Source organism: Choloepus didactylus, chromosome 17 (genome assembly GCF_015220235.1).
Source record: "Choloepus didactylus isolate mChoDid1 chromosome 17, mChoDid1.pri, whole genome shotgun sequence".
NCBI lineage: Eukaryota > Metazoa > Chordata > Mammalia > Pilosa > Megalonychidae > Choloepus > Choloepus didactylus.
Window position 1 is genome coordinate 53,843,513 of NC_051323.1, and position 13,320 is coordinate 53,856,832.

Consider the following 13,320-nt stretch of genomic DNA (forward strand, 5'->3'; position numbering starts at 1 on the left):
CTTAGTATATTTTTAATCTCCATTGTTTTACCTTTCATCCTCATAATTTCAGTTGTTTCTTTTTTTAATGCAATTTTTTTGAGATATATTCATACAGCATAGAAACCATTGAATTGTACAGTCACTGGTTCACAGTATCATCACATAGTTGTGCATACAGCCCCATGATCAAATTTAGAACATTTTCATCACTCCAGAAAAGAAATAAAAATTAAAAAAAGAAATCCCTAATCCTCCCATACTTCTTATCCCCCATATTATTGACCCATAGTATTGGTGTGGTACATTTGTTACTGCTGACGAAAGAGTATTAAAATATTACTGTTTACTATAGTTCATAGTTTGCAATAGGTACATTTTTTCCCACACACCTCTCTATTGTTATTTCCTTATAATAGTGTCATACATCTGCTCTAGTTCATGAAAGAACTTTTTAATATTTGTACAGTTAATCACGGACATTGTCCACCACAAGATTCGCTGTTATACATTCCTGTTATGTTCCTTTTTAAACTGTCAGATTCTTCCTTATGCTCACACATGGTCGTCTTAATATACTTAAATATATAAGATAAAGGCATATTTTCCTTTATCTCCTTGAATTGATTTAGATTTATTTGAATTTCTTTTATCAGTTGTTCCAAATTCTGTGTCGCCTGTGAAGTTTTAATTTATTTCCTTGACTGACCCATATCTTCCTCTTTCTTAGTATGGTTTGTAATTTGTTGCTGATGTCTGGGTACCTGATTATTTTGATGTGTTAACACTGAAGGTCAGTTTCTCCCTCTTGTTTAGGGTTTTATTGTTAATTGGCTTTGTGTTTTAAGGCTTTTCTTTGACAGTTGATCCAACTTATTCTGGACTTTTGGAGTACCTCATGTTGAATTATTCAGATTTTCTCAGCTCTTCATGTGTTTCTTGCCCTGGATATGTGGTCCAATTTTTAAGCTTGTGCTTTTTGTGCAGTTGTTTCACCTCCACGAGAAAGTTTCCTTTTCTCTCTCTCTCTCCTCCAGAAATCTTGATCTGCTCTGTGTGTTTTTATGCAGCATTTTCTCCGCAATTGCTATGATTTCAATTCTCTCCCTCACTCAGTATCCCTTTTTCCTTACACTTCTCAGTTCTGGGACCCATTCTATCTTACAGCAGCTCACTCCCACCCCACCCCTCTTTTTTTGTCCCTCCCCCCCCCCCCACCCCATTGTGGCTTTTCTGCCTCTCTCTTCTTCTCCATTAGGGTATCCTGCCTCAAGGATCCAGATGGGGTCCATCCAAGGAAAGTCCATTTTGCTTTTAGGTGGTCGAGCAAACAGAGACAGGATTGAGGGAATTCACTTCTTGCCAACAGTTCTCCCCTGGATCTCATTTTTTTCTCTCTCTTGGGGCCCTTTTGTATGTGGCACTCCTCAGTGGCTTATGTTTTCCCAGGTTCTCTGCAGACTTGCGTCCCTGTGCATGAATAGGTACGGGGTTCTAACTTGCTGCTACGTGTGGCTCTGTAGTCTGCATCTGCACTAGGAAGGATCTGGGCTGTGCTGCCTCTGTGCGACTTCCAAATTACTCATGACTGACATAAGGGGAAGGGGTCTGGACTGGCGGGTCCGGGAAGAAAATCTCCTACCTGATTATTTTTCATTTTCTTTACTTCAGCATTTATGGACTTCTCCAGTCTCTATTGTACTCCAGAATTCTAAGCAAGTGGGATTTGTCCTTTTATTAGTTGATTCTGAGAGAGATTTTTCCGGGAGGTGTCTTCTGTTGCCATGTTGATGACATCACTCAGTTGTTAACTTTTATTCATTGCTTACAATGTGTCAGAAACTCAGCTAAGCAGTTTGCATGCAGTAACTCAAATCTTGACAACAGTTCTCCAAGTTTTATAAATAAAGAAGTTTTATAAATTTCATAAGAAATTACATAATTTATCAAGTTCCAAGGTGATCTGTTTCTTGCTAATGCTATACCATTGTTCAGTTTCTAAAGTGTAGCAGTAAGACCTGGATGTCTGATGAGAAGCATTGCTGTCACTGAGTATGTGACCCAGTGTGATTTCTTTAGCTTTCTGTTATTGTAAAAACCATGGTAATTAACATTTTAAAGTTCCTTGTTCCATTAATTAGAGGACCTGTTGTTTTCCTCTATGTGATCCATGTACTATGATTTCTCTCTTCCTTCTTGTCATTTCTTTATTCATCATTTCATGTATTAAAATAAATTCCACAAAAAGAAGGGTGGGGTATACAATGAAAAGTAAATACCCCACCATCCTGCCTCTGAGCAACTGTGATTACCAGTTTTTACCATATTCTAGTATGGTAATTCATTTTCATGAATTCTTTAACATTAATATTTAAAAATATTTGGAGGCGATTTATTCATTATAAACTTGGTCAATCTGCAGTTGTTTCTACATACTTTTTAGTTTTGCGTTTGTTTTTAGTAAGATAAATGAAAATACAGTCAGTTCGTAGCTGTAAGTGTGAGCATTTACTAATTTGAAAATTCAGGGAAGGTAATTGTTTCTGCTTTTTAAGTAGGGGTCCTTTCTGCTAACCTTCTGTTGATTTTTATCTCTGTTGGTTTCTGTCTCTTGACGTTTTCTAATGTTGCTTTAGAGTGCCATTAGCAATAGCACATTGTGCTGTAGGGGATGAGGTGGATAAGCTTTCAATCAGGAAAATAAACTTTCAAATGTGTATCACGTATGTGGTCAACCATAGTTTCTCTGGATGATTTGAGTTGGCTTACACTGGATACAAGTAGTAAAGAATACTGATCTGACACAGTGATTTGACAAAGTTTTATTAAAGCTCACTTTTACTTGACTGAGATCAAATAATGTTAATTGGACTTACTATATTCGGGTATTCCCCCTTTCCAGCTATGTGATGATGATGCCATTTAAACGTCAGGCTCTAGTGGAATTTGAAAACATAGATAGTGCCAAAGAATGTGTGACATTTGCTGCGGATGAACCCGTGTACATTGCTGGTCAACAGGCATTTTTCAACTACTCTACAAGCAAAAGGATCACTCGTCCAGGAAATACTGATGATCCGTCAGGAGGCAACAAAGTTCTTCTGCTGTCAATTCAGAATCCTCTTTATCCAATTACAGTGGTATGTATTTTAGTGTTTCTAACTAAAGAAAAAGTGATTTTGAGTTTGCCTCGAAAGTGATCAGCGTGTAGTTTTCTTCACTGCCATCTAGATAATTTGAAAATAGTTTATTTTCAGAATTATTAAAATTAATCTTAATTTTTGACTCTCAGATTTAATGAACGAAGAAAAAGTGATCATTGAAGCTATAAGGTCAAAAGCACAGTTGTTATAATTAAATAGGCACATCTAGTAATTTTTATTCTTTAGCATCAGTGTCACTTCTGTTTCTAATAAGAAGGGACTAGACAGACTTGTTCGAAGTTGTCCAAGAAATCTTCTTTTCATAGGCAGCACATGTAGTAAAGGCATCTACTAGATAATTACAGAATTTCAAAGTACAGTAAGATCCACATGTCATCATTATAAGCTGTTTGAGATAGCTTGTTAAAAATCTGTTTTTTATTTACTTAAACTTGCCTGCTTCTTCACCCTTGAAAAAGTAATGTTAGTAGAATTCTTAAAAAGGATTTGTATCTTGAAACAGTTTTCTACTTCATAATCACATGTTGTTTCATAAAAAGCTAGAGAAAAGGGAACTTGATTTGTAATGAATAGAATATCACAGTAAGGGAAGTTTCAATTGGTATGATTTCTAGAATGAGTATATGCTATTGGGGCATCAGCTTAAAGCAAAGCATAAAATACTTATTTAGATTTAATTAAACATTATTATCTATTCACTTTTTAATGTTATAAATACTTATAGTTTTAATATACTTACTATATTTGGTGTTTTGGGGGAAATAGTCTAGTACAATTACTTTGATATGTTTATTGTTATATCCCTAGTACTTAATAGGGTAGCTATGTAATTAATTGTAGGTGCTCAAGAAATTTCTTGAAAGTTGAATAATTGTCCCTAAGGGGGTATTTAGATTCTCTGTTAGATGACTGAGCTGTCTTGTTTGGTGATATCTTAGATTGTATGATTGATCTACCTTGGGTCTTTTCTTCACAGTAAATACAATGTCTTCACTTGTAATTATTGCCATTGTCCCTAAAATGTTCTATTACTCCTTACTATTTATTACTGTAATTGAAGCGATTACACTATTAGACACTTCAAAGTCACATTTGGAAAATTAAACATAAATTAATTGGTTACAGTTTTGGTTTATTAATTATGTAATGTCAGATTATTTTAAGTACCTCTTAAGAAAAAAATTGAGGATTCATTTAGGAGATAAAATAAGTAACAGTGCTTCTCAAATGTTTCATTGCAACTTTTCTAATGTTGGTATATTATGAAGGGGAGGAAATAACTTTAGATTAATTGAAGTGCAGCAGTTTTAAAAATTAGTTTAATTAGTAATTAATAGAAATGACGTCTAAACAATTGTAGGTTTTTAAGGTAAAACAGACATCAGAGGATAGCGTCAATGTTTTTCTAAATATAAAATTGATGAAATCTTTTGTTCCTTCATAGGATGTTTTATATACTGTATGCAATCCTGTTGGAAAAGTGCAGCGTATTGTTATTTTCAAGAGAAATGGAATACAAGCAATGGTTGAATATCCTTTATTTGCAAATTTTTATCAGTGTATTAATACTGTCTTAATTCATATGAATCTTATTTTTACTTGCTTATTTCTGGATATAAAGGATGTTTTACTTTTTTTCTATATAAAAATCTACTTAGTTTCTATTTTAACAATGAAACTGCAGTTCCCATAGAGAATTTTACTATTTATAAGAATAACTTGTTACCTGAAACAGTCCAGTGCTTAATTTTGCAGTATGCTTTGCCTTTGTAATGGGGAAAAATAACTGTTTGATAATATGTATATTTGTACATTTTAAAAATTTACCACAAATGAACTTTTCTGAATCTCCTGTTAAATTGGTAGTATAGAAGTACCAAAGCTATAAGAGCAGTTGATCCTTTATTACTTTTCTTAATGTAACCTTCTAAAATGGTCATTAAACTGGTCATGTTTTATGTAAGCACCACTTCTCTATGTAACTTCGTTATACTTTGAGTAAAAAGAGAAAGCTGTAGAATACTATATATAATACAATCCCATTTGTTAATAAATTAATAATTTTTAAAAACCTAACCTATGTGTGCATGTGCACACATTGAAAAAGTTAGGATTATGCAGTAAGTTCTTAACAGTACTTATTTCTGGCAAGAGTTTTTCAGTTTTTGTTTTTTTTTACTTGACATACTTTTGTGCTTTGATTTTTTTTTTTTTTTTGCAAGTATGTACTTAAAATGAGGATAAGTAAATGATCATAAAACCCTGCCTTCTCAGAAATACATAAAAATCAGATACTTGTTTTGCATTATTATTCTTTGTCATGTTCTTCCTACTTTAAGAGTAAAGTATTTCCTGTTTAAAGGTAGCAAGTTACCCTTTGTTACAAGGGAATGGAACCATGTTCCATTCTTTTTCTTATCAACTTAAAAAGTACCCCTGATGACCTGAAAGAATTGATGTAGATAGTTTGGTTTTATTATGTTTTATTTGGAGCTCTTGATCTTAAAAATAAATTCTCCTAAACTTCCTCTAGAAAATTTATTTAATAAAACATTTCCAGAAGTGAAAGAGTTATTTCTGATTTTCAGTCCTTTTCTTAGGGAGTGGATAATGATTAAATGTTGGACATCTTAAAACAAATTTCCTTAATAGAGTTTATGTTTGAATCAGTCCTTTGTGCCCAGAAAGCTAAAGCAGCACTCAATGGAGCAGATATATATGCTGGATGTTGTACACTAAAAATTGAATATGCAAGGGTAAATATTTTTCTCAGCATTTCGTCGTAGAATATTTATGCTTTGGATATATAATTTAAACTCACTTTCTTTTTAATCTTAACAGCCAACTCGTCTAAATGTTATTAGGAATGACAATGACAGTTGGGACTACACTAAACCATATTTGGGAAGACGAGGTAGGTATTTTATGCATTTTAGAATGTACCTACATCTGATAAATGTTTACATATAGTTAGATTCCTCTTTCCTAAGATGAGCTAGTAATAGTTCAAATGAAAACCTTGTTGATGAATGCTTTTGTTGCAAAAGGCCATGTTATGTTGGAAAATAACCTTGAACATTAGTGCCCCCTACTGATATGTACTGAGCTATTTAGTTCAGCAAGAAGCCCACACATACAGGCACGCCCGCAGTTCAAGGACTTGCATTTCTCCAAGCAGCTCTCTCTCTTTGGAGGAGAGGAAACTGATTCAGAATATTCCTTACAAACTGCAAACTTGCACACTGCTTCTCTATGGAAAGGACTTTTCCCCCAAGCTGGACGAGGCATTAAGAAGGATAGAGGACTCCAGCAGGCTGACTCTACACTTCATCATGCACAACATCGGCATCAGCAAAAAGCCCTCTGAAAAACTCAGACTTGCAATTCACCTTGACTGCATACTGCATGCACCACCACCCCAAGTTTTTAAAGGAGGACACTTAACAGTACTTCAGACTTGCATGGGATGAACACCATGATAGACTGTGCCCATTAACTCAAGTTGTATGTATATATTGGTCTGATTTCCCTTAAGGTTTCAGTTGTAGAATTTAAGACTTTAATCACTTATGAAAAACTAGACTTTTTCTACAGTGTTGTAAATCTTAATGCCCATTAATGTAATTGTTTGCAGCTTAGTTTCAAATTGTTAATTGGCAAATAACCAGGGCCAATTATCTATAGGCCATGGGAATTGATAATGCTCAACCAATCCACACAGGTATATTAAAGATAAAAGGAATAGAAAAGTGCACACTTGCTGCACTTGTTTACTTTTTGTTTTTTCTCAATTGTGAATATTGAACAAAAATTCTAGCATAATAATAAAAGGGTACATTTTATATGTAATATACATTTTTCTGTGTGGTTTGAATCTTGTAAAGTGGCTGTTTATAAGTTGTCACTTTTGTAACAATTTAAGCTTATCACTCATGTTAATTTGTGTAACTAGAAATTTTGACATTTCAAATGTAGGTGAAAGTAACATGTCTGTTCAAGGTAGAATATATTTAAACTTGATAAATCTGAAAATAAGAACATTTCATTTGAGATGCATTTTCATTTATAACCTATAAATGCTAAATTTCATGAGCCTAGATTTGACTGATAAAATTGTTTAACTAACTTTGTGGCAATTCTGGAATTTACTAATTAAAATGTGGATCCTGTAAAAACAAGGGGGCTGCAGTATTGGCTACATCTCAACTGCAATATCAGTATTAAACCATGTGTTGGAAAAACTTACCAAGATGAGCATGTCTGTAAAACTCAAGAAACTAGAAAACTTTTTTATGAAATCTAAAGTATTTTCGATAGTAGGACCTCTGTAGTGCATGTACTCTAGCAAAAGGAGAAGAAGCGTGATGATGCTTTATGTGCATGTTCAAAATATTCAGGACTTCTGGATGATTGGCCCCTATAACTCAATTCCCAGTAATCATTTTGCCTTATTCATGGTATTGCAAATGGAGTTGTTTTGTAATACAGCTTTGACTAGACCCCATGTTTACACTACTTACAGAATCTACTTGGTGTAGACTTGGTGCGGTTTAATACACTATTGGAAAATAAAACCTTAGTACTCAAACAACAGGACAAGTGGTTGATGAGAAACTCGTCACTTCTGTCAGTGTACAGTAGTTACTGAATACTCAGGTTTTTTTAAACTCATTTGAAATAGTGAATTTTGATTACATTTCTCTTACTGTTTCTTAAAACATTTATAGATACGCTTTTTATTTTAATGTGTTAAATCTGTTCTTGAAAAAGAGTCTTAAGTTTATACATCCAGCATAGATTAGTTTTTTATATGAGGAATTATAGTTAGGTGAGTTTAGAAATGTGTTAGGTAGATATTTAAATAATGAACTATAATTAAAGGAAGTAAAGTAGAATTTTAGTTTATGCTTTCAAGGAGAAAATTCTTGTTTTCTAATTTCTTACAGATGGATATTCATGTCTGCCAAGACTATAAGCAGTTTGTTATTGTTTCTGTATTGATCTCAGCTTGCACTTAAGGTGGTAGGAAGATACTGAAATTATTTAGCTGCTACCTCAAAATAAAGACCCTCATATAACTTTTTCTACCAAATAAGTAATCCTTGTAAAAACATAGACCCATTAAAAAATTGTTTTTCAGCCCTAATTACATTTTAGTGCATAGAATCCTTAATCTAGACTCCATGTAACTCCTCTAGAACCGTTAGGCAGGACTTGTATGTAAGTGCATTTTTCTATGGAGAAGGTCCACAGCTAAGGTCCACAGCTTCCATCAGTTTTCAGATGAATCCATAAAAGGTTACATACCACTCTTTTGAAACTGATATATTTAGTGTTTGACTCCTCTGCTCACTTCTTCTGTTTTATGTGACCTTATATTGGGTAGTGAATGCCTCAAATAAAGAGATTTATTAATAATGAGAATGTTTGAAAGAGACATTGGAGATATCTACTCTGACTCCTTCATTTTAAGAATGAACATAGTGACTTTCTGGGATTATATAGCAAATTAGTAGTTAACTTGGAATCTTCTGATTCCCAATCAGGTGCTCTTTCCTTTTAGTACACTGTTAACTGTAACTAAAAATGAGCCATGAAGACATTTGGTTTAAAATTCATAGATCAGATACGAATTGTATTTAGTGTTCAGTGGCATGCTTAAGTAGAGGAACTTAGACAAACTGTATTGATTCAAGAAGAGTGAGACCTAAATGATGAAATGTGCTAGAAGCTGTGTAATGGAAGGAGGGAACTGAATATTTGGTCTAGAAATGACTTTGGGGGAGGGAGGCCATTATAACTTTTCAAATATTTGAAAGGTTCTCTGTGAGAAAGACAAAGTCTGTGTAGCCCCAAAGGGAGTGGAATATTGGTAGAGGGTAAATTTCTATATAATATAAAAATTAATTTTCTCATGCTTTAGAACTATCTGAAAATGAAAATATAGGGGAAGGTAGTGAGTTTCTTGTCATTGGCATTGGTTAAGCAGCAGCTAGATGGTACCAGCTAATGTAAAGAGAACTTATACCCTGAATAAAAGTTGAACTAGATGACCTCTTAGGTCCCTTTTAATGCTATGATAACTCGAAATAGGTAATTAAAATGATGCTACTCTAGACTGAAGTGAAAATTAAAGTATTTCTCATCTCCCATAAACCTTATTTGTTTAGGTGACTAAGGGTATATGAAAGCCTCTCTCTTTGAATTTTCAAAGATTAGAATATCCAGAGCCTTAAGATGCATTTAGAAAACAAAAAACAAAACAAAACTAAAAACCTTTATTGGGCACTATTATTTGATCAGCAAACTTTCTAAAAGTATTGTACAATGATTTTAAAAACTTACTCACCAATGGGGGAAGTACCATTTTAGAAACCTACAAGTAATTTTTTGTTGTTGATGTCTCAGGTTTGGGAAAGTTGCTGTGCCTTCCCTGGAAATGTAACTAGATTAAAAATTATTCTTTAGGAGTATTGTAGTACTCTCATCCAATAATGTAGCCCCCTTGGTTAGTTTTATCTTGGCATAATTAAACTTTGGGGGTACTCATAGTCGTGCCTCGTGTTAAGGTGTATAGACACTGACTAATCCATGATACAAAATGGGCCAGTGATGTGCAAATTTCCAGCTCTCAAGTCAGTAGGTGTTTGTAAATATGTGTATATACATTATAAAATACTCTGTGTTTACTGATTGTGAAACCATGTAATACAGGTTGTTGTTGGCTTATGCTGAAACTTCTTGAAAGAAGCCCACTTTGAAAATGTGTTGCTGTTGAAGCTAATAGTATGATTCAGGTACTGTCTTTCAAAAGTACTGCACTTAAAGCTTGTTTTAAAGACATGTATTGGTAAAAACTTCTGTACAGTGTCAAACTCTAGCATTGTGTACATTAACTTTCTGAAAAGAATCCATTCTTCCCTTAAATTTGAAAGCGTGTTTGTATTTGGCATTTGCCAAAAAGATATTTTCAAGTTAAGTGGAATTTGTTAGATAGTTATTTTCCTAAACTGTTGGTGTTTGTATTTAAATTGGATGTGAATGGATGTTTAAAGTTAACCAGGAATCATATTTTTTATGAATTGTAATGGATGTTTTGAATGGGTATTTCCCATGTGAGAACTCTGCTAAGTACTTCAGTCAAAATTTTTAAAACCATGTTTCTACTTTTGTGTCAGATAGAGGAAAGGGTCGCCAGAGACAAGCCATTTTGGGAGAACACCCTTCTTCGTTTAGACATGATGGCTATGGTAAGTTTGCCAAGGCAGAAGGAAGGTAGTACAGGTGAACTATTAGTTTGTATTTCTGATGAAGAATGGCACATTTCTTGTTTATTTTTGCTGTCTACTTGATTGGGTTTGTATGGTGTCAGTCCCTTTATAATGTACTTCTCTAAAGAGTTGTCCCAAATCTTGTGTTTTCTTAGGATTTGATATATCTAATAACCCTTGAGATAAATGAGTGATGGTTGGGGATTGAAAATTTTTGCCTTTATGTTTTGTTTTGTTTCGGTTTTGCTTTGTAATGAGCTCTGGCCTGTTAGAGAACCAAAAAGAAGTATTGTTGTTCAGTAAGTGTATTTTTTTCCTGTTCTAGAAATTATGAACAAAGAGGAATTTTGAGTAATAAAGGCAGACAAGAATGGATATTTGTCAAAAAGGAAACATATTTCTGGATCCTTTTTTCTCTTAGTTCTAGAGTTGGTATTTTGACTTTGGTTAAATTTGCTTGTATTTAATTCCCCTATTGCAACTTCTCAGCTGTTAACTGTTTACTATTAAACTGTGTTGATTAATTAAGGTTATGAAACCTAGAATAATAATCTTCCTCAGTGAAAAATTAGGTACTGGATCACTGTCCTTTTAAGTGGATGTTGAGAATTGCTGTTAAGACTTTTAGCTAGTTATAAATTCTGTGTTTTTAGGTGTTTTTAGTTTTTAGTGGTAGTTATCGATCCCACCTATTCTGTGATTTGAAGTTGAAATACAGTACTATTAAAAGCAGTAGGAAATAGAAATTGACAATTTGTACTCCTAGGATTTATCATCAAAAAGTCCCCAGTGTTGCTTCTTCTCTGAAATGTTTTAAAATTGCCTACATATTTACTTTACTGACCATTCTTAGCTGTGAGTTTTTGCTTATTCCCTATTCTTTTTGAACACCAGGAACTTATTACCTTTTGTTTGTTCAGTGTTCCCTAGTAGTCTATATGGCAAAGAGACTGAAACAGTCTGTATGTTATGTCAAAACAATCAGTGTGGTATAGATTGAAAATGTTATTATAGTCATTGATTGTGTTTCTTGGTCATGTTTCTTAGTTGTTACTGTAACAAAGGAAATATTAAATATGGTTGTATAGGTAGTTCTCCTGATCCTGCAGGAAAGCACTACTTATTGGGAGCCCACTGTGCTTTGCTTAACGGAGGGTGACAAAAGAATTACTAGTCACAAGTGTAGTCTAGTTTGGAGTAAAGTATGTCATGGCAGTGAGCTAGAGGCTAAAAACTGATCAAATGTTTTGCCAAAAGAGGCTAGAAAAATCTATGAAAGAATAAATGAAGGACAAGGAACTCTACTGTGGTAGTGCTAAGACGGATTGTTTTCTCAGTATAGGTTTCCAGGCTTGCTTTCCTTTAGAAGATACATCTTACTGAAAAATTGTTCAAACAAAAATACATTATATGTCTTAGGATCATATACTGACATTAAAAAAGAAACCTATTGTGAAATATTTTTGAAATTTTGGACTCTAATTTATTCACTGTGTATGTATATATAAATTTTTAAATGTAAGCTTACTTGCAAAGAGGTGCAAAATTCTTTGGGGTTACAGTTGTTAAATATGGATCACTCATGCTCTGGAGAGTCCTGCTGAGAAGGAATAATTGTGGTGGGTTCGTACGGGGGCATCTATTCTGGGTTATGTCCATTGACACATTAAACAGAGAGGATAATTTGTTCTACTGTCCTAGGGAAATAAGCAGAATGGGATATGGGAGGCGAGAGAGAGAATTATGAAAAGAGGTGGGGAAGAGACGTAAGATGAGGACATGGGAAAAAAAACAGATGGGGCAGTGTTGCTACTGATATTGAGCCTTTTTACAAATTTTACCACTCACAGCTATATCCCTTCAAATTAGCAGTTCAGCAAAACAGCTTCATTTGCATTTTGAAGTCCTGTCGATGTTTTTTCCTGTGTTGATGGTATGTGAGAAAGAAAGAATAGAAAAATACAATTATGGTTTAGGACCCATAGATTCCACTAGGTTAAATTTATTCATCGGTTTATTATAGTAGTATAAATCTCTAATTATTATTAGGATTCTTTTAAATCTTTTAGTTTGGGAAAGCCCAGCCCTATGAAATGAACACCATAGAAGCTGTCAAACTTGAACAACAGCAAAAATGAATATACAGATTTATTTGCTGTGAGCCCAAGAAAAATTTGTATATTAATTTCTAGCACCTTTAGATATGGTTACTGGGTCAAAGATTTTTAAAGTTCAAAGATGGAAGATGCCTTGAAATGTTAATAATGCCATTTTATTTAGGTAGCATTTTCCCACATAAGTGAATTTTTTAAATACCTGAACCATTAATTTTGTTAAGAACCAAAACTTTTTGCATTAACCATTTTAGTTTAGAAAGCTTCTAAAAGACTTCTGTTCTTTCCTATCTTCTTATATAATGTAGTTAACAATTTAAATAGCATAGTTGACCTAATTTAATCCTAATGGCTCAAGATCTTAATTATAAATATCAGCTATTATCTTGCACTGAATTTGGTTGTTACCTAGGGCAGTGAAGTGCAAGGATTTTGGACTTTGGCCAACTTAAGCAGAGTGAAAGTTTCCACTGCCTACACATCTTTCTTCTCTCTGTGAAAAAGAAAACTTAGTGGTAACAGTGAAGAATCGTTACTGTAGGAGCAAATGGCAGTACAAGCAAATGGTGGTGGGAAAGGGACAATATTTTATATATATACACTCATACTTTTGCAGTAGGAATGAGAATGATTGATCTTTGAACCTCAGTACATGTTGAACAGTCTAAATTAGAGGCCAAAAAATATATAGGTATTAAAAAGTAACTCACTATGGGATATATTGAGTGTTTGATAAACTACCAGTTATCAGCAAGAAGAGCTGTTGAAACCCGCAATCAATTTAAGGCAACA

At 33.6% G+C, this 13,320-nt stretch overlaps 1 protein-coding gene across 1 annotated transcript in view; it reads left to right on the top strand.

Moving 5' to 3' along the window:
• HNRNPLL (heterogeneous nuclear ribonucleoprotein L like) overlaps positions 1 to 13,320 on the top strand; it is a 41,903-nt gene that overhangs the window by 16,356 nt on the left and 12,227 nt on the right. Inside the window, exons 3-7 of the mRNA XM_037806780.1 lie at positions 2,882 to 3,119; positions 4,588 to 4,673; positions 5,803 to 5,899; positions 5,985 to 6,057; positions 10,322 to 10,393. Of these exons, the coding sequence (XP_037662708.1) occupies positions 2,882 to 3,119; positions 4,588 to 4,673; positions 5,803 to 5,899; positions 5,985 to 6,057; positions 10,322 to 10,393 (566 nt within the window). The remainder of the gene's footprint in view (positions 1 to 2,881; positions 3,120 to 4,587; positions 4,674 to 5,802; positions 5,900 to 5,984; positions 6,058 to 10,321; positions 10,394 to 13,320) is intronic.